This window comes from Paroedura picta, chromosome 8 (genome assembly GCF_049243985.1).
Source record: "Paroedura picta isolate Pp20150507F chromosome 8, Ppicta_v3.0, whole genome shotgun sequence".
Taxonomy (NCBI): domain Eukaryota; kingdom Metazoa; phylum Chordata; class Lepidosauria; order Squamata; family Gekkonidae; genus Paroedura; species Paroedura picta.
The window spans coordinates 58,102,286-58,123,097 of NC_135376.1; the positions used below are offsets into that span (position 1 = coordinate 58,102,286).

The 20,812-nt window shown below is 40.1% G+C and overlaps 1 protein-coding gene across 11 annotated transcripts in view; it reads right to left on the reverse strand.

The window, feature by feature from the left end:
- Window positions 1-20,812, reverse strand: part of FGFR2 (fibroblast growth factor receptor 2) — a 182,375-nt gene that overhangs the window by 34,433 nt on the left and 127,130 nt on the right. For 7 of the 11 annotated variants that reach the window (XM_077349948.1, XM_077349950.1, XM_077349955.1 and 4 more), the window contains 2 exons: window positions 7,082-7,272; window positions 6,138-6,282 (listed from right to left, as the gene is read on the reverse strand). In XM_077349948.1, coding sequence (XP_077206063.1) covers window positions 6,138-6,282; window positions 7,082-7,272 — 336 coding nt within the window. Of the gene's footprint in view, window positions 1-1,166; window positions 1,312-6,137; window positions 6,283-7,081; window positions 7,273-20,812 lie in introns of all 11 variants that reach the window. The other 4 variants (XM_077349957.1, XM_077349956.1, XM_077349953.1 and 1 more) reach the window with 1 other exon arrangement.

The following is a 20,812-nucleotide window of genomic DNA, read 5'->3' on the forward strand; positions in this document are numbered from 1 at the left end:
TCGGGAGTACGTCCCACTGTACTCAATGGGAAATTACTTCCAAGTCACTGGGCACAGGATTGTAGCTGAAGCCTTTTCCTATTCCAAATCATGACAGCAACAATCAGCATTCTACCACAAGCAGTGTTCATTGCAACTGGTCTTTATTTCTCATCCTGTGTTAATATAAGTTTCATTCAAGCACAGAGATTAAGAAGTGGTGCTGAAGCACTTGCAAAAAATTGAAACAGCCCTGCAAGCAGAAGCAACAGTAGTTTCAAATAGACTACCTGTTTTAGTGAAGAGTATTCCATGTGAACCTTAAGGATTAATACATTAAAGGGGGTGATTATGTGGGATGTCTCATCCAATGAGAAGAAATGCCCTAGAAATCTCGAGATCCATTCATATGGCAGCACAGTATTTAATGAGAAATGTAGTTTTGCTATACACACATGCAAGCACCAATTCTTTATGTAATATTAAGATATAACAACCAATACATTACAAACTTATAACAAAAAAACAAGGCAGTGGCACTACACTGAACAGTAAGCAAGTTTCATTAGTACCAACAACTAAAATTATTAATTTCTGACAATCATTTTCAAGCAGTGAAGCATGTTAATGTGTGTTTCTGCTCAAAACAGAAACAACATAACTTTGAGCATGACAAGACGTGCTTTGCAGAGAAAAGCAAATTAGCTAGAACATGCATTATTTAAAAGGTACACCAAGTTGATTCCAAGGGTAAGTTTTAAAAAAGAAAAACACTGCTTCTGTATTCATATTTCAAAACAGCAAAATCTCAGAGACTAAAATTAACCTTGGCAATTTGACTAGGTTGAGACTTTTGACTGTTATTTTAAATTCTCCTTAAAATTTTTGAACTTCATAGAAGAATTTTGAATCTCCTCTCAAGCAATAAGTTTTTGACCTTAGGCAGTCACGCAAAAAATTCCTTTAATTTCAAATTTATAATAAACATTATGATGGTGAAAAAAAAATGCTTGCATTTGAAAGCTCTTCCGCTCAACACTTTAAAGCAGAAGGGCAGCATTTTGCTTTAAAAAAAGAAATCATTTGAAGATTAAAAGTCCATTTTTGAGACAGAAGCTGTGCTAATTTGGCAGCAATCAATAATGAAGCAGGGACGGGGGAAACCACTGAAAGATAGCAGTATATACCTGGCAGAACTGTCAACCATGCAGAGTGAAAGGATATCCCAATAGAATTACCCGCCAAGCATGTATACTCCCCAGCATCCTCAAAAGTTACATTCCGTATATAGAGAACCTCAATCTCTTTGTCCGTGGTGTTAACACCGGCAGCCTAGAAAAAAGGGAAGCAAGAGAAAAACTAGACATTTTAGGAATTCTTGTGGATGGGAAGTGGAACCACGGAAATCTTGGCACATCTGAAGAAACAATGGTGCACAGCCGTGGGAAGATCCCATCCACAAAGCCCTCAACCAAAAGATGATTATGAACAGATCCCAGCTCACCTTAGAGAGGAATAAATCAACACCCTTCACCAAACCTACACTCACCACCTAAGTACGCATGCAATCAGACAACATGGAAAAATTCACCCACAAATTTTTTGTTTGGAAAGGTTTACAAACATAAAGATAGATTAAAAATAAAACAAAGTACAAACAAAGGAAGATATGTGTCCTACTTAAGATGCCATTCAAATTAAGAAAGGGAATTTTGGAAATACATAATGAAGAGATGAAGTCAGAAAGACAAAGCGTTATCAAAGAAATATGCTCATTTACTCAGGGTGAACTGAAACCCCAAGATTTTCTTATCTACCGAACCTCCCGTTTTGTTCATTTTATTGCCACTTGAGTGACTGGTGAACCACTTTGTCCCAGGCCAATAACTTCCTAGCCATGCCTAACCATAGTCAGTCTAATTTGAATCCACAAGGGGCTTCAATTCATATGTATGGTGATCAAAAAAGAAAAATCTGGCCCTCTGATTACTTCTAAACACTTCATATAGTCAAGAAAGTGATAAGGTGGACATTTACTGTTCTTGGTGGCCTAATGAACTGTTGCTTTGCAGGGGAACACCTCCCATGCTACAAAGGACACTGACTACCTTATGAATTTTTGACATTAAACAGGCCACAACTTTTTATTAACCTCCAAGCATTGGACAGCATGGGGAGAAGTTCCCACCATCTTGTGACCCTCCGACCACAAGGCAGCCAAACGCTTACCACCCGGCAGAGATGCCAAGGTCTACCTGGCTTCCTGCCAGGCTCACAATGCCCCCAATGACCTGCTGGTTGTTAGGGAGAGGGTAACCTCTTGGAAACCCACTGAGGCATGAACACGAAAATGCAGCTCAGCCGTCCATGAGTTGGGGACCGCCCAGCACCACTTACCCACAGCCTCTTATGGAGGCCTCCTCTAAGAGCAGGCCAGCATACAGGCCTGACATACTCACAAAGGGATCCTCCCCCTCCCAAATTCCTGCCACTGAACCGAGGAATGGAAGCCCCTATCCCTGCGCTCCCGCCAACACTCATCCTGCCAGATACCTCCCACAGGGCATTCCTTATGTCATGCAGCCATATGTCCCTCCCCCACTCAGTAAGATGAACCCTGTCTCTGCGATATAATGGCCATAACCGATGACTAATACCATGGTGCAACACATACCAACCCCCTTTCTTCCCAACAAATTTAGCAATCTCTTTGTTAATCTTTCGTCTAGAAAGGTCAAACTTCTGTAGGGATATCACTCCCAACCAGCAGCGCCTCTCTAGCAGCTCTGACCACAACACTTGAATTTCTTGGAGACAGTTTATTACAGTCTCGAGGTCCCACGTGATATTGTCCATAAGGCTGACTGCCGTCATTTTTGTAAGATTGTTCTCGCCCAACTGGACTATCAAAATGTCTGGCACACCAGTCCGCTGCACCGTTTTGTCTATGTCATCCAGCAGTGCATTCCAGCGCATACCACGCCGTCCGGCCCAGGTGATACGATAGTGGCCTTCCAGGCCCAAACTCTTGGTCCACCCAGACCTCACTGCATAGCGAGCTGCCCAGTGTACAATACTATGACTGATAACCAAAACCTTTGACACATCTTTTCCAAAACCTGCAATATGGAATATATTAAAGTAAGAGACCAGGGCATATATACCATCTGTATGCTAAAGACTGCCATCGCCCCACCACCCTAATTCCCTCTGGTGATTGTCCCTCATCCACCACTGCAGTTGCCCCCCAATCCTTAAAAGAGTGGGTCCGATATTGTGATGCTGGATGTCCTATTTGACCAAGTGCGATGCGCAAAACAGCCCTGAACTGATACCGAGATAGGCAAGTTCCATTTTTGCAAATCAGCAGTAGGCCATGGACTGCTGGGCGAACTGACAAATAGGCCAGTGTGCTACATACAGGGCACAGGCCATCCCTCACACATGCCAGCAGCAGTATAAATGTGCCCCTTCCTTGATTGGTCCATCTTAAACCTGCATAGCCAAATGTGAAGATTCTTTCCTTCAACCTGCACATCCTCCCTGGCCAATGCCTAGTGCCCCAGGTTTTAACGTGTTGCCGGCAAGAGCTCACCACACCAAAAAGCCCCAAAAACCGCAAGGGTAAAAGCTGCTTCAAACAACACTGCCTCATATGCACTAGTGCACACCACCGATAAGAGGCCCACCAGGCGCCACAAAATGTTCCGGGAAATAGGGCATCTGCTCACGCTGGCCTACGCCTTTTCCATCCAGCAATAGCCTTGTGTGCAAGAAAGAACATAGTGGGGTCCCACTATTGCCAAGACTTACAAATGACAAGGTCACCAAATGCACACCCATAGTTCTCAGGGAGGTTTTTTGGGCCCATAAATAAACCAGATATTGTAAAACCAAATCCTCTGTTGGGGGCAATGCCTGCAAGTGTCCTCTTGCTCTATAATAAGTAATATATCCCCCAATAGCCACCATATAGGCTCACTGAGTTGCCAGGGCCAAGGAGCTGTTCACTGCCTCTATGATTGTTCTGCGGCAAGGGTCCACAATTCCTCCGGGAATTGGTCTGGGAACTGGTTCGCCGCTGGCACCAACAACTGAAAACTCTCCTCCTGAAGCTGAGATAAAGCGTTGGCAATATAATTAGAAGCCCCTGGGACTTGTCTGGCCCCAAACGTGATGTTGTACCCAGGTAAATCCGCACAAGCTTCCACAGCAACTGCATGACTCATGGAGACCTACTGGACTAACAACTGATGATGCACACAACTGCTTGGTTGTCGCATCAAAACAATACCTTACAATCCTTAAATAATGCCTTCCATATGGTGACTGCCACCAAAATCGGAAATAGTTCCATGGAAGTGAGTTCCAGGAAAGTGAGGTCCCGAAGAATTCCCGTCTCAACCCAATCTGCTGGCCATCTTCTGGCACACCACCTATTACCATATAACACCCCAAAACCCAAGCTCCCTGAAGCATCAGAGTGAACCCATGGAAACTGGGGGTTGCCAAATGGAAACCCCATTAAACCTCTTTATGAATTCACTCCAAACTGCCAGGTCCTCTTTCAGGTCACACATCAACCGTATATGATAGTGCCCTGACTCTACCCCTGCAATAGCCCTGGCTAGATGGGCAAAAAACACCCATTCTGGAGACACAGCCTTGCATGTGAAGTTTCCCAAGAGGCCCTGCATCTCCTTCAAACTACACTTACAGTTTTCCAACATGCCACCCAGTAAACCCCACAAGGCACTCAGCTTGTCATCCAGCAGACTTGACAACCTGGCTTCGGAATCTAACATGATTCCCAAGTACATAAGCTGAACAGATGGGCCCTCCCTTTTTCAGCTGCCAATGGGACCCCTAATTCTTCCACTAATGATGGAAAAGCCACTAATTTGTCTGCACAACTAGATGTACCCACTGGGCCAACACACAGGAAATCGTCCAAAAAATGTGTTAAGTGCTGGCTTCTCACCCTGCCCTTAATGGCCCACTCCAGAAAGGTACTAAAAGTTCCAAAGGCAAAACACGGCCACGGCTGTCCTTCTTGCTGGCTTGCCAGTGCTTCTCCTGCTCCCCTTTATGTCCTGCTCCCCTTTATCTTCTGCTTGTGCGATATACAGTCCTTTTGTCCCTTCCCCTTCCTAAGCCAGTCCTAGGTGCCTCTCCCTTCGGATGTATAAAATAAAAAACGTCCACAAAGTATTTGTGTACACAAAGTATTATGCAGCTTTCTAGTCAAGTGGGTTCCCAGGGGATCATCTCCCACTGGGTAACCTACTGGGGACTCAGTCGGCTTGCCAGCTCTTGCCCCACCTTATAATATCTCTTTGTATTTTCCCAATGCTTGGCAAGCCAAGCAGGGATACCTGGGACCATTGCCCTCTGTAGCCAATACGACCCGCCCCCCTGGCCCATATCGTCATTGTCCTCTGATGAGGAGGACTCACTTGTAGAGCTGTCCAAATGACATAGTCGAGAGCATCAGCCCCGGCCATGTCTCCAGCGTTTCTTGCCCTTGGACCCAAGAGTACTGATTCTGCCTGCTCAGTTTCCATTTGAGCCACAGCAGGGGCCGTGCTCGGGTCCCTCCCATTGAACCCGCTCATGGTCCCACAGGTCTCTGGCAGGCCCTGCTGGGTAAAGCTTGGCCCTTGCCTTTCCTGCCCATGCCTTGGCCCATGCATTTGATGTATGATCATGTTCCACCTCCCTGGCAGCCCCAGCCAATCTGTAAAAAATCTAAAATACAATGTCATTGAAATTACACTTAAGGTCTGGTCCCTATCCCAATTAGTGGCTATAATACCCATAATAAAGACAAACAATTCACCATACATAGAGAGTAACACCAATAGTAAAATAAAACCTAAGGAAGATTTAGACTAACAAGAACAAATATATGTGAACACAAAAGGACAGCTTAAAGTAAAAGAGAGGAAAGAAGAGGTTTTTTAAAAGTTACTAAAAATACACTACACAGTATTTGTGGGAATTTTTCCATGGCTACTGGAGTAATACCAGTTGCATCTCTAAGGGAAGATTATAAATATATCAAGGTCATGGAGTTATCCTACAAGCTGCCTGCAGAGTCCCAAAGCACCAATTTTTTCCAGCTTCTACATCCAGCTTTCTTTAACAGACGTTGTTACCTTTATCTGGCAGAACTGTAAGCCAGGCAGACTGGTTGGCCTCCCCTATATAATTGGAGACCTTACAAATATATTCTCCAGCATCCGCCTCTGTCACATTGTACAGTTTCAGCACTTCAGCATTGGAACTATTTATCCCCGAACGCTAGAACAGACCAATAACACAGGAGAACAATGTAACTGCTGCCCCAAATGTGAACACCAATATGGTCCCGCCACCAACATTTGAAGAACTCTTCCATTTAGCACAGACATTAGTATAAAAACATCTTACTATGTTTATTTAAAAAGAATAAATGAAGATTATTTTGTACAAAATGGGGAAAGGCCGAGTTCAGTAGATATCTAGGACCAATGTGTTGCCTTAAAGGACAATACTGCCTTACAAGCCACTTCCATGTAACAAAACTGGTCAAACAGAAAATTTCAAGAACTGGCAGCTAGCCTTAAAAAACCATTGCCCCATATGGAAGTGGTAAAAAACTGACTTATTTGACATAAAAATCCAGCTCTGCCAATGTCCCTTGGCAGCAAACATGGTCATTACTGAAAGATCTTTAATGTTTTCCCAGCCTCTTAATAACAAAGACCAAATCAATTTTCTTTGGTTTATTTTGGACACTCTTTGCCCAAGAATAAATCTCAAGTGATGTCAAGATAGTGATGTTGCAATTTTCTTAATAAGTGACCATGATGTCTGAAAAACAAACAAGCAATCTCTGTATGCAAGTAAAAGATTTTCTGGAATCCCAAAAGTGGAACTAACTTTTCCTTTTGTTTAGACCAACAACTATGTGTTCCAGCATATTTATGGGCTGGCACAAATAAAAGCTTCTGGGTCATTAAAAGTAATTCAATCCCAGTTTCAAAACTCTTGACCTCACTCAACGGCCTTTTTCACAATATAAAAAAGAATTAATCATTGTCTGGAAAAACAAGCTTACCTTTAGAACTTTCAGATATGGTATTCCTTCTGCATCATGTTTACTTCCATTCTTTTCTATGTGCTTTATCCACTGGATATGAGGCTGAGCATCACTGTAGACTTTGCAGACAAACTCTGCATCACTCCCCACAATGGCTGAGGTATTTGCTGGTAGGCCCGCTTGTAGGATAGGCCGGTGTGGTGATCGTTCTGTAAGAAAGTAGAAATGGAGGGAGGGGAAGAAAGAGAGAGAAACATATAAAGATGCAGAGCTAAGAAGAGCTGCCAAGAAAACTGCTAGTGAGCATGAGCCAAAAGACCCTGTAAGCCTGTTGGCTGACTTCACTGAAATCACACTGTAACCAAAATGTAGAACAAAAAACCCGCCACTTCAAAGGAGGTACTTGAATGCTGCAGTAGAGTGTTGTACAATGACTCCTTTTTTAAAAAATGATGCAAAACACATGACCATATGGAGATAACATTTAAGGCACAGTTCCCTAAGTATTTTTTTCAGTATGGAAACATTCCTTTTATTGATATTGATATTAATAATAATAACAACAACAACACGAGTACAGAGCTCATCAGGTTTACCCATACTCACTAAATAAGAAGAAAATGCTTCTGTTATCCTTTGATTGTGCGTATTGCCAAAACAGATAAAATATAAAGATTTAAAGACTTTAAAATATTCTGTGATGAAGTTAGTAAATATGTTGCTAAGGCCATCTATTCCCAAACCTTTTGGATACAAGGCACTTAGGCAGTCACTGTGCCAACAATAAGCACATACATTTTGATAGCATAACCCTCAGTGATGCTGCACAAAATATAAAACAGAGAAAAAATCTTGAAGTTAACAGTAGTTAGTTAGGTATCTTTTAAAAATGATAAGAATCACAGCTACACTCTTACAGCTAGGCTGCAGGTTGCTGAAGCAGAAGGTGGGGCCATCAAGGAGGGAGCACAGCAAGATCAGGTGACCTGGGCGTGGCTAGGGTGGCTCACTGCGACGTGTTTTGCAGGGGCAGAGCCACCCTCTTAAAAGTGGCCGCCTGCCTGTTAACTGGCCTTTTGCTGCCTCAACCAGCCAGCGGCAGGTTTAATACCTACCCACCCACCCTGTAACAAGTGTTTAGCTGGTAAAAGTAATTTGTTGTTAAATTGTTATCATATATGTAAAGCAAATTTTAGTGGTCAATGTTAAGGATGATGGATATGTCTTAAAACAGTTATCATATCTTTTGTGCAAATTGAATGGACTTTGGTTAACGGTTCTCAAAGTTGTAACCATATTTTGTGCTTTTGCTTGTTGCTAAATATTGTCACAGCTGGCGGTTTTGGCCCGGGGAGATTCTTTTGTGAGCAATTTGCATCTGTGAACTGGACTTTTCAGCAGTGGGGAGGGGGCCTCCATAAGATTCTGCGTAGATGTTGAGCTGTGGTGCATCCCCAGCTGGAGAAACACGCTCACATTGCCGGGCAACTGGGGTAAACCAAACAGAGGCTCACACCCATTGGGTCTCCCAATATAAGGTTGCCTTCCCCCTGTTCTGGTTATGTGGTGTGTCACTGGAGTGTGTCCTTCCTCGCGATCCACTGATCGTGAGGTGACAAGGTTTTTCTCCCCAGGTTGGGCTGTTAATAAAACTGTGGCCAATTCCACATCAAACAAGAGTGTGTGTGCATGTCCTCCTTGCTGGCCGGTAACTGCCCTCCGGTTAGGCAATAAGCAAGTTATATATGCTACCGACTGTGCCATTAATAGAACAGTCTTCTAAGAAAAGAATCAACAATATGACATGCCACATAGTTAATGCCCAGTAACAACTTCTGTAAGGAGCCTCTTGTGGCGCAGGGTGGTAAGGCAGCTGACATGCTGTCTGAAACTCTGACTATGAGGCTGGGAGTTCGATCCCAGCAGCCGGCTCAAAGTTGACTCAGCCTTCCATCCTTATGAGGTCGGTAAAATGAGTACCCAGCTTGCTGGGGGGTAAAACGGTAATGATTGGGGAAGGGAATGGCAAATCCACCCTGTATTGAGTCTGCCAAGAAAACACTGGAGGGTGTCACCCCGAGGGTCAGACATGACTCGGTGCTTGTACAGGGGATATCTTTACCTTTACCTTTTTAACAACTACTGTGGTCTATGAAACCTGTTGAATTTTCTTCCATGAGATCTAGACAGCAAAAAGTGTTGTAGGTACACTAGAACACACATGGACTGATATCACTACTGAATGATCAGACTTCACCACTCATTTCTATGAGAAAATCAGTAGCATAAGGACATTTTGCAAACCTCTCTGGGGGGAAGTTTCAGTTAGAGAAAGTCTTCATATAAAGGTAAATGTTTCTCAGGCAAAGTATATAAAGTTACTAAAGGAAATGGTTTGATAATCAAATATGTTTTGTTAATGGCTACTTAAGGCAATCACACTTGCACCACTTAAGAAGTCCCATGATGCTCCTTGTATTTATATGTAAGAATAACATTTAAAGCCATGGTGTATTGCATGTGAGATGTAGGTATGTTATAATTTAAACTTTAAAAGAATACAATTTGTCATTAAGGTATATTTATAATACTGGGGGAAAATATCAAGCTCGTTGCTTTGACTAAACTTTTCTATCCCTCTTTGAATACCAAGAAGCAAGGGGGGAGGGGGAACCAACACAATTTCTCGTTATCAGAAATTGGTTTTAAATTAAAGAGAGGCAAATTAAGAAGTAAGGATTAGGAAAAGTTCCAGCAGAAATGAAGACATCTTAGGTTATAGCACAATCCTAACATGAATACAGTATCTGACTAAGATAGCCTACTCCTACAGCAACCTTATCTACAGATGAGTCAGAGAGAGTCAACAGTGCGCTAGCTAACCCACATACCATATCACAGTGGAACAGATTAACACTCCTAGGAGCTATTGTTAAGTATTTGTCACAGCTTTACTTTGCCAAAACTTACAGGGACATCTGATTTAGACTTTTGTTACCTGGCACCAAAGAAACTGTTTCATCATCAAGAAATTGTCAACTGTTCTTCTTCCAAGATGGCCAATTTGAAACAATTCTGGCCAATATTGTAGGTTGCCCCCATCTACGTCACTGGATATTGTGCTATCATAGTGCTACAGCAATCATTTGCAACCAGACTGGTATATCTATAGAAGAAAATCTAGGTGTAACTGATAATAGCACGATATTAATAGATTCAGCCTTCTCATTAACCTGAACTGCAGCTTTGCAATAGTAAGACTAACAGGTATTTTAACCCATGTATTAGAAATGCATTAAGGTCTAATGATTTTCCTTGAAGTCTAGGAAGTAGACTGAACTTTTAAACTTGGGATGTTTTATTTTAGTGGAATCTCATTACATGTATGGTGGTGGAAAGTGCCATCAAGTAGGGTTTCCAAGGTCAGAGAAGAACTTAGTTGTGCCATTGCCTGCCTCTGCATAGCAACCCTGAACTTCTTTAGTGGTCTCCCATCGAAGCCCTAATCAGGGCTGACCCTTTGCTTAGCATCGGATGAGATTGGGCCAGTTTGGGTCATTCAGGCCAGCAGCTGATACTGAAGTTTATTAAATGCTATGATATGATTTCACACTCCTTAACCTTTATACATACAAAGAGCTTTTTTACGTGCTCTGTCCATTTCTCTTTCAAAGCCACAATGGACAGAATCCATGGGCTTGACTTGTTTTATTGAGTTGTTGGTACTGTTTTAGTTGTGAGCTGCCTCAAGCAATTCATAGAGAGGCAGCATACAAAATAAATACATTGTACACGATTGCCAGATGGAAAGGGGGTAAACTTAGTACTATTCCATCTCCTTTTCACAAGAGATGAAAGACCCATTCCCACCCCTCAAAAAAAGATTAGACTTACAAACATAAGTAACATTTCAGGAGGCCTAAGTGTCACTCTTATTAAGCATTTAAGTAAACCCCAAATGGAATGTGGCCTCTCTTAAACATGTTGGCTTCCAATAAATTATCTTAAAAGCAAAGCATTCAGAGTGTAATAGCAAATAATGATGCCTGCCAAACAATGGGATCTTTCATAAATCCCAATGTATTTGGCATGTTACAAATGCCTACTGGGAATTTATTCATGGACACAGGGCTGGCACGGTACTATAAAGTAGTAGCTTTATTTTACTTGTGGCTAAGGAACTCATGCAATGCTGCTGTTAAATCATTCCTTGGCTATGTGAAGGGCTATCAGCCTGAGTTCCACACAAGAGCCATGCCAGCATGAGATTTCCTACTGGACACAAATGAAGTACAGAATCACCACTTTCATTAAAAAAAAATAACCAAGCATTTTGTCCTAAGACTACAAAAATACCCTAGAAATTCTGTGGATTGGTGAAAGATGTAAGCTCTTAGGGCAAGGGTCGTGGCCAAACTGTGGCTCTCCAGATGTCTATGGACTATGATTACTATGATCCCCTTCCAATATCACCCTTAAGTGATTTAGAAGATACAGTAAGATAATAGGGTGACGATGATCTGAACATATTATTGTTTCTGGAGACACACATTAAATATGCAAAATAAACAACTGAGTGTAATACTGCTTAATTTGTACTACAAAGTAACTTGCAGGAGCAGCTATCCCATCCCCCCCACTTTTGCTTCCTTCCCTCTCCACCGACTTCTCTTATACTCTTTGTCCCCCCTGCTACCCCTTTTCTTCCTTTCCTCCATGCCTGTCACTTCCTCTCTCTTTCTACCCCCACATCACTCCCTTTCTTTTTCTACGTCTCCACACCATCATTCTTTCTCCTTCTGCCCCCACTCCATCACTCTCTCTTTCTGCCCTATCACTCTCCTAGATGCACACCCCCCCCTAGCCAGCATTGGGTAACATTCTCCAGGAATCACAAGATCTCCCAACTACAGAGACCAGTTCTTGTTGGGGTTGCAAAGTCCTGGTTGGGTAATTCCTGGAGATAGAGCCTTGGGAAAGTGAGGTTTGGAGACAGAACCAACCTCAGCATGTTATATTGTCATAGACCTCACCCTCCAAAGCTGGTATTTTGTCTAGAAGAACTGATCTCTGTCATCTAGACTAGAGTGTAGTTGTAATTAAGGGTGATGTGCAACCCTCACTGGGAGTTGGCAATGCTAGTCCTCCTGAGGGAAACAACTTCTTTGGAGGCTGCAGTCTATTGCCTCCAAAGAAGCTGTTATCCCTTCCTGATATCCCTCTCCTCCACAAAACCCACCCTCCATTTCCCAACCTTCTCCTCCCAATCTAACTGCTAACCTACAATTATTTGACCCTCCATCGTCAGCTGTCCCCCCCCCCATCCCAGCAGTTTCTGTCTAGGAAAGCTATGCCAGCTTGTGTGGTGCCAACCACTAGTCCAAAGTGTTCAACTGTGATCTGGGAGTGATGAGTTCAAATCTCCACTTTGCCATGGAAGTTTCCTGGGTGACTTTAGAGCAGCTACTCTCTCTCAGGACAGCCTACACAAGGAAGGAGGGAGATAATAATGTAAGCTGCTTTGGATCCCCATTAGGGAGGAAAGAATTGTAGACATATCTAAATAAACTAATAAACGTATCTTTAGCTGATCAAAATTTGACTTAAGACAACTTCCCCTTGCTCCCAATTTTATAGATTTTATACATCTATCGGTCAACACTGAAGGTTCACAAATGCAGCAGAATGAAAGAATAAAAGGGACCATTTCAGACTGCAGAGGATGGATTGCATTTTTAATGCTGCCCTTTGCAGAAGAACTCTGGAAGACTAAAACTATGACAGTAGAGAATAAGTTGGAATAGAACCTCTCTCCCATCAGTGCTTGATTTCAGTTTACAAAGAGCTGGGGTTTTGATTTGGTTTTATTGTTCTGTAGAGAACCACCACATACAATCTGAAATGATATGGTCCACTGAATTTGACTGCATACGTAGTTGAGGCTTGAATGTACTGAATGATTAACCAGGCAATTCTTTATATATTTATGATTATTTTTTACATTACCATTCTAAACTGTATGTTATTCGTTGGCCCGGTTTCTAATAAAGAGATACAGGTTCATAAAGCAAGCGGGTTCATATGAACAAGTAAATTCCACTAGCAGCTAGTTACTAAAAGGGTCTGTCTGAAATGACAGAAAAGTCCATTAGCTACTAGTTACTAAAATGAAATACAAAGGAGGGTTAAATATGGCCTACATGTAATAGTAACATCTAAAGCCATTTCATATTTGTTGCCCCAATGTGCAGGAATGGCATAACTTAAAAATAAAAAAGAAATTCAAATTGTAGCTTAATGTTAATGTACATGTTGCCATTTTATAATCCTTATAAAGTTTCTTTGCTTTTACTAAATAAACTCTAAGGACACATCCTGTGTCCCTCTTCGGGCTTAAAAAATAGCAAGCATGATCTCCCTTTAATAGAAACCTTACATCATCTTCCAAAACATATTACAATTACCTTCAGTATAAAATGAAACCATAGAGAATATTATTTTAATTTTTTTTTAGAATAAGTCAGTAGGCCTCATGTTTCATTTATCCACATCAGGATTTGATTTCCTTCATGACCTTATTTCTTGCCCTTAAATAAACCAAAAAAGAGACGTCTGAAATAGATTGGGGGAAGGGGCAGATCACCAATATGCTAACACATACAATGTGTTCTGTTTGTTTCATAGAACAGGACTTAATCTTTATCCATGTATGCCAATGATTATTCACAAAAAACACAAGATATATAGAAAGTAAACAGGCTTGACTGCTTATTCTACATTTTCAAAGAAAATGCATGCAAAGGTAATTAGTAAATACTACTTACTAAAGTATTTCATAAAACAGGCAATGTCTGGTTCTGGACAACATATGGTTGATGTTTTATTATCTTATGTTGTGAACTGCCACGAGCCTGCTTTTGCTGGGAGAGGCGGTATATAAATGTGGGAGCGGCGGTATATAAATGTAATTATAAATAAATAAAAATTAATACAAACAATATTTCTGTTCATTGAAGCATACAGAGAATCAAGCTTTCTACACCGTCCTGCCTTATAATAGCAGCTGTGCCTGACAAAGAAGGTCATGGTCTGAAGCCAATTTAGCTCACTGCCACATGGAGCTGTCCAGAAATAGTTGCCCTGCTTCAAACAGTTTCAAACTGGCTTGTGGACTCAAGTGTAGCATCCGTTTTAGAGTGTTAAAGTGCGAGGGACCTGTGAACAAAACTCCACTTAGTCTTCAAGTTTGCAAAGTAAACTTGAGATAGACCCTATCTACCAGCTTAGTCTCTCACTCTGAGAAAGCCCTGTACAAAAATTCTACGGCAGAAGCCACATATACCATAGAAATTTAGCTCAAAATAGTAGAGTGCTGTCTTGACATCCTGAACATGATGACATCACTTCTTGGCCACATGGTGAGTTATGTAGATGCACTGCTGTATACTATATGGACCTCCCTGGTGCTCCTGGTAAGTCCACCCCTCCCCTGCCAGCTGCCAGGAGAGGTCTGGCAACCCTAGGTACACTGAGCTCCTCTGAAAAAACAGATTTGCCAGGGTGTGATCCTGCATGCTATTAATGTCCCATTATTCTGTCAGGTCCATGAGATATGTTGTATATTAACATTATAGTGTAGAAAGAACGGTGTTTTAAGGTGATGAGTGAAACACTGGGAGATTCAAGGAAAAGCCTGAAATATTTCTGAACACCTGCATGTTGTTTGCCTTAGAGGTTGATAATGCCAGGGACCTATACATTTTAAATGCAAGATCATGTGTATGCATGTACACACACACCCCTACATGCACAAGCACACATTTTTTGTGCAGTGTGCTGTAACCTACAATTTGGATGCTGTTTTCTTGAGTTAAATGATCATGGGCTCCTTCTCTGGTAGTGCTTGAAATGAACCATAAGGTAGGGAAATCTCCCAATGAATTTTTTTGCAGCAAATTTACCTCAGCATTGCTCTTTCATCTTGCTCACCCCCCCCCCCCCCCGGATCTAGCAATTCCAGCTGTCTACCACAGGGTCCCATTTAATAAATATACAAAGAATAACAGATTCGGAACAGAGTCCCAGAGGGGAACAAGGTAGCTGTTCTACTGCATGATTTATAGCACAGTTGTACTGAATTCAGTTGACTTAGAATGGTGCAACTCTACTTAGGACTGCACTGACAGTAGACTAAAACCTGAGATCAGTTGGATTCTAAGGGCCTTCAAATACTCAGATTTTGCTTGTATGTTCTGACTAAATATGGTCACTAAGAACATTAAACATTCCACTGGTATGCAGTTATTGCCATATGGGCAAGCAGTGGAAATGATAAGCAGCTCTGACACATTCCTGAAGAATAAAAGCTCTATTTAAAAAAAAATACCCCCAAAAAGCTAAGTCTGAAATACAAATTACTACTAATGTATCTTTTTCAAAATTATTTTTATTCAGTTTTACAGAAACAGTAAAGAGAAAGGGAAAAATAAATATTCAATTTAATAACAATAGACTCTCAACCTGTGAAAAGTTGATGAATTAAAATACAGGTCTGATAAACATCTTTCTAAAACAGTCAAAGTGAATTTAATGTTATTTTCTTTGATATTCTAGAAAACAGTTCCAATGTTCTAAAAATTCCTGAAGAGGGTCACTATGTAATAAACAAGTAGAGAAAGGTAGAGAAAAGCGGCATATAAGAACCAACTCTTATTCTTCTAGTTAATTTTGCTATTGTTGCGAATTCTCCCAATTTGTTCAGCCACATGTCAGTTCCGGGCAGTTCTTGTTGTTTCCATCTGGGGCATTATAAGTCTGGCTGCCACCATTGCATAAAAGAAGAATTTCCTCAGCTGCTTAGGCAAACGTGGTGGGAAACAGCTTAACAACATATATTTGGCATACCATGGAAACTTAAAATTCAAGATACTTTACATTAATCCATGTACTTTTATCCAAATGTTACATTAAATTACAAGATCACCACATGTGATAAAATGTGCCTGGCACCTCCAGCTTTTCTCATCTGATTGTTTAGATATCCTACTTATACTTTTTGGAGTAATGTACCTTGTAGATAACATTTTATGCCAGTTTTTCCTCAGTGATTGGCATTTTGTAAGTTTAATATTTTAATACCTTAGTTGCACTCATTCTTCTTATCATCTTGAAGGATCTTAAAGGCTATTTTGGATCTTTTATAATTCTATATAAACTTGTTTAGTTCTCTTTGTCATCTGCACTGTCCTCTCTTTAACAGACATTGGCAGAGACTTAAATAAAAATTCAGTTTAAGTAAGACTATCATCTTACTACCTGTAATTCTTACTAATCATCAGTTTAACTTAGACCATTTGTGAAGGTCTTGAACTGATACCCAGACTAAATTATAGTTGTGTATTAAATTTTTAATGTTTTTGTCAAGGTAGATGCCCAGGTACTTTATCTTGTCCGGATTAATTTTGCAGCCTGTCTGAGTCTTCAAATCAGTTATTTTTTGGACTTAAAATCTTTTTGGATTTTACATTTTTTGTTCACCTTATGTGAACAGAATTTTAAAAAAAAATTAATTTTATACCCTGAAACTCGCCCAAAGTCATTCTTCCATACAAAACTCCTTTTGTGTTAACTTCTGTCTTAAAACATGTAAATCTGCTCTCTTCTGAATGGATAATGCAGGGAGGTCTTGAAGGATCGCCACTTTTTGTCTGTGAACTTGAAATGGTTCTAATTGGTTCTTTTTAAGGATAAAGTCTCTTACAGATTTACTATCAAAGCTCACTAAAAATATATCTTGAGCTTTTCTTGCGAGCTACAACTTTGGAGTTAATTCTATAGATTTTTTTCAATCAGAGTTTCTTAGACTTGAAGTTCACCTTTAAACTCTTGCTCCAAGTTAACAAATGCTGGGCTTTTCATTGAACTTTCAGAGATTCCAGTCTTTCTTCTGTAGAATTTTGCCATTCTCACAATTCTTTTACATATTTTTCTGATTTTTGAACATTGGCCTGGACATCTTCAATTTGTCGTATGTTGGCCTCAACATTTTCTGAAGGTCAGTGATTCTGAATGACATAATCAGAATTACCGAAATCAGGACCCCCGCTCCTAAACAAAAGAGCTCCAGGCTGCAGCTGGACAGGGCGGAGAGATGGGAAATTACTCCAATGAAAAGCTGTCTTTATGCCTTTTATGTATTATGTATTGGGGGTTTTATGGACGTGTTGTTTTTATTCTTTTATTGTAAACTGCTGTGAGTTTCTGAGATATGGCAGCATATAAATAAATAAATAAATAAATAAATAAATAAATAAATAAATAAATAAATAAATACATACATACATACATACATACATACATACATACATACATACATACATACATACATACATACATACATACATACATACATACATACATTCGCTCTTAGAATCTAAGGCTTCTTTTTTGACCTCTGCTACTTCCTTCTTTAATTCAGTTATATCCTTCTGTAAATCAAATTTAGTATCATGGAGTTTATTTGTGAGCATTCCAATGCCGTGTAAGACCTGTGAAATTTGAGAGTGTGTATAGTCTTTCCTGGGTCGTCTTCTCCTTCTGGCTTAGGATACATTATGGCTCAGCAGCCATAATGTATCCTAAATATATATATATTGGCTTTTGGAATCCAATTATAACTAGATTCTGCATCTGAGAATAGTTAAAGCAAATCTTTATTAATTTTTTTATTTAAAACTATAAATGTTAAAATCAATAAAAAGCTTCAGAGCTTTCAGTTTCCCAGTGCTGTAAATCCATCAGTTTTCAGTGAATTTATTCTCTTATTTAGTCTTGCACAATGAGGTCAAGCAGGCACTTGGGAAATAAATCTTTACTAATTGAACCCTGTAACTTTATAGTTTTCTATTTTGTCCATTTACATTGCTTGTTTGCATTAAAAATGCCAACATCATCTCCTGTAATAAGGAGAGCCGCTTTTGTATTCAGAGACACTGGGCAATGCAATACACAAATTGTTGACATTGCTAAAACTAATTAAGCCTCTGTGGAATTGAATCCAATTCCAGATTCAATGGATAAACCAGGATTCAGATTTATTATAAAATAAGGCACAACTGTAGATATTACCGTGAGTGCTATAATACTCAGGTCCCCAATTAGTGATGGCAGAAGTTCTATAGAAAGAAGACCATTCTTCCTGAGAATTGGTTATATCACAAGTCAGTGGATAGCTCTTGCAGTACCAATGATATGTCAATTTCTATTTCTGATAAGGTTGCCAAGACCTTCCTGGGAACTGGGGGGGGGGGGAGAGACTTACTGGGAGTAGCAGGGAGGCACATCCAACATACAGCAGTGTGTCTACGTCACTACTCACATGACCCAGAAATTACATTATCACTTCTGTGATACTGGAGCGATGCTCTGGTATTTAGGTAAAAACTGTAAATTTGGCTTCTACTATGAAGTTTTCCCCTAAATACCATAACTTTGTCACAATGTCCCAGGTGTAACGATGTCACTTCCAGGTCACATGGGCAGCAACATACTTGCTATCTGGTATTTGGGTAAAAACTGTATTGTAAATTTGGCTTCTACTATGAAATTTCCCCCTAAATACCAGAACTTTGCCCCAATGTCTCAGTTGTGATGTCAATTCCAGGTCACATGTGCAACAATAGAAACACATCACAGCATATGGATCTTCCTCTTTTGAGGGGTACGTTTCTCCCCCATTGACCAGCTGATCGGTGGCAGGGAGAATGGGGACTCCCATCTCCATGGGGGTCTAGCAACCCTAATTTTTGAGCTAGTGGCTTTACAAAAAAGAACTCCGGTTTACAATGGTTTTGTTTCCTGTCATTCTACTCCAGTAATGGTAAAGTAATGGTAAAGTCTTTCTTTATCAGATGAAGCCACATGTTCCACAAAAGCAAAGATCCTAGAACCTGAAGAAGTTTCCCTTCATCAGTCTCCCATGTCTTTAGGACAAATCACAGTCCTTTGGTTTATCATAAAGATGGGTGAACAATGCTGGCAGAAAAATTATGCTGAATCTGAGAGGTTATGCTATAAATCCCCTAGTTAAGACCTATGAAATGATGGTTATGGCAACAAAGAAAAATTACTTGACTACAATTTTAGCATCAACTAGTTGTCAAAAGAGCTCAGCATCTTCTGATACATAAATTTGAGCCTCTACAGTCCCAGGAACAGACAATTAGTTGTGATACTTTCCCAAAGCATTTGTTGATAAACTATCAAGAATTCACTCTGATCTAGATGACACTTGAAACACAAAAGAAAGGCCTAATACATCACTTGGACTATTTATGGATCATTTTGACCCAGTTTTCATGATGGATTTGGACAAGATTCTGGGATTGATGAAGGTCACTTCTTGTATCCTGGGTCCTTTCTCATCCTGGCTACTAAAATCATGTAAAGACTACATCAACAAATCCTTAGTATAAATTATTAATTCAGGGCACTTTCCTTCAGCCACTCAGTTCTATTAAATAATAGATTGTACCTGAAGTAAGGTATAGTCCTGTGCATAGCTTATGGTAAGTAAGATCCTATTATGTAATTTTTGTACCACCTAATGTGTCATGTTAATATTTATGCTACGCTTTGACAATATGTCAGGACAATGAATATGAACTGAGAAGTAATTCTTTGAATCATTATCAACAGTCATCTTCACTTCATTTACTATGAATACTGAACTGACAAAATACCAGTTACTATGAATACAGTGCTCTATTGATACTGCAAAATAAGATCACTGGGTACTATGCCCACTTGTAAAACATGTGTATTGAAGATCATTAAGCAATGCTTGGTAAAATCAGCTTTACAATGATAAGAACAACCAAAGGCTTTAGAAACAGCTGAAACATTATGAGTATGCAATAAAACATTTACAGCTACTATCCTTTCCGTTAATCTTGAGATTTACTCCTCAACATCAAAGTATTCTTATCTAAGGTAGTCTCAAAAATGGCAGTTTGGTTTAATCTTTACAGAAATGTACCTGACAAGTTCAACTTGTACCTCTATTTTCATCATTGATTTAATCCTTAGAGGCACTCAGGAACGCGCATCTTGACAAAACTCTCAAGTATTTTGTCTATGGCTGTGAGCCAGCCATTTGTAGATGGCTGTGGTTCATACACAATACATATGTCTATCAATTTTGGTAAAAATAATTCCACTCAGTCTCCTCCACTACCACAGAATTTCCAAAACTGATATTCAAGCTGTATAGATAATAAAGACACAACTCCAAATCTCATTAATCATGACAGATGTATTTGTCAGTCACAGAGAAAAGGAAAATAACCAAGCTCAAGGGGGGCAATATTTTTAAATTGGGAATTCTGTATTCTGCAGATGTCATCATAGGCTGCTAGCCTACATAACATAATTGGCATAAAGGCTTGGTAGGTAGTAAGAATGTATACACAGATGGTATTAATAGTTGTTCAGGTAAGGGGTGCGGGTAAGAGGTAGGGAACTGATCCTCAAATGTCCTTGAAAATAAGCACTCAAGAGTTAGGGACTTGTTTTTCATAACTGGCCACAAGTCTACAACACAGTCAAAGTTCCATGATATACACATCTTCAAGTTAAATTAAGAACAGAGTTAACACCCTAGGACCAGAGAAATGTGCTTCATTAGGTCACCTCTGGTTAAAATGTAAGTGTGTGGGGGATGGAGGAAAAGAGACAATGCAGATATTCCTG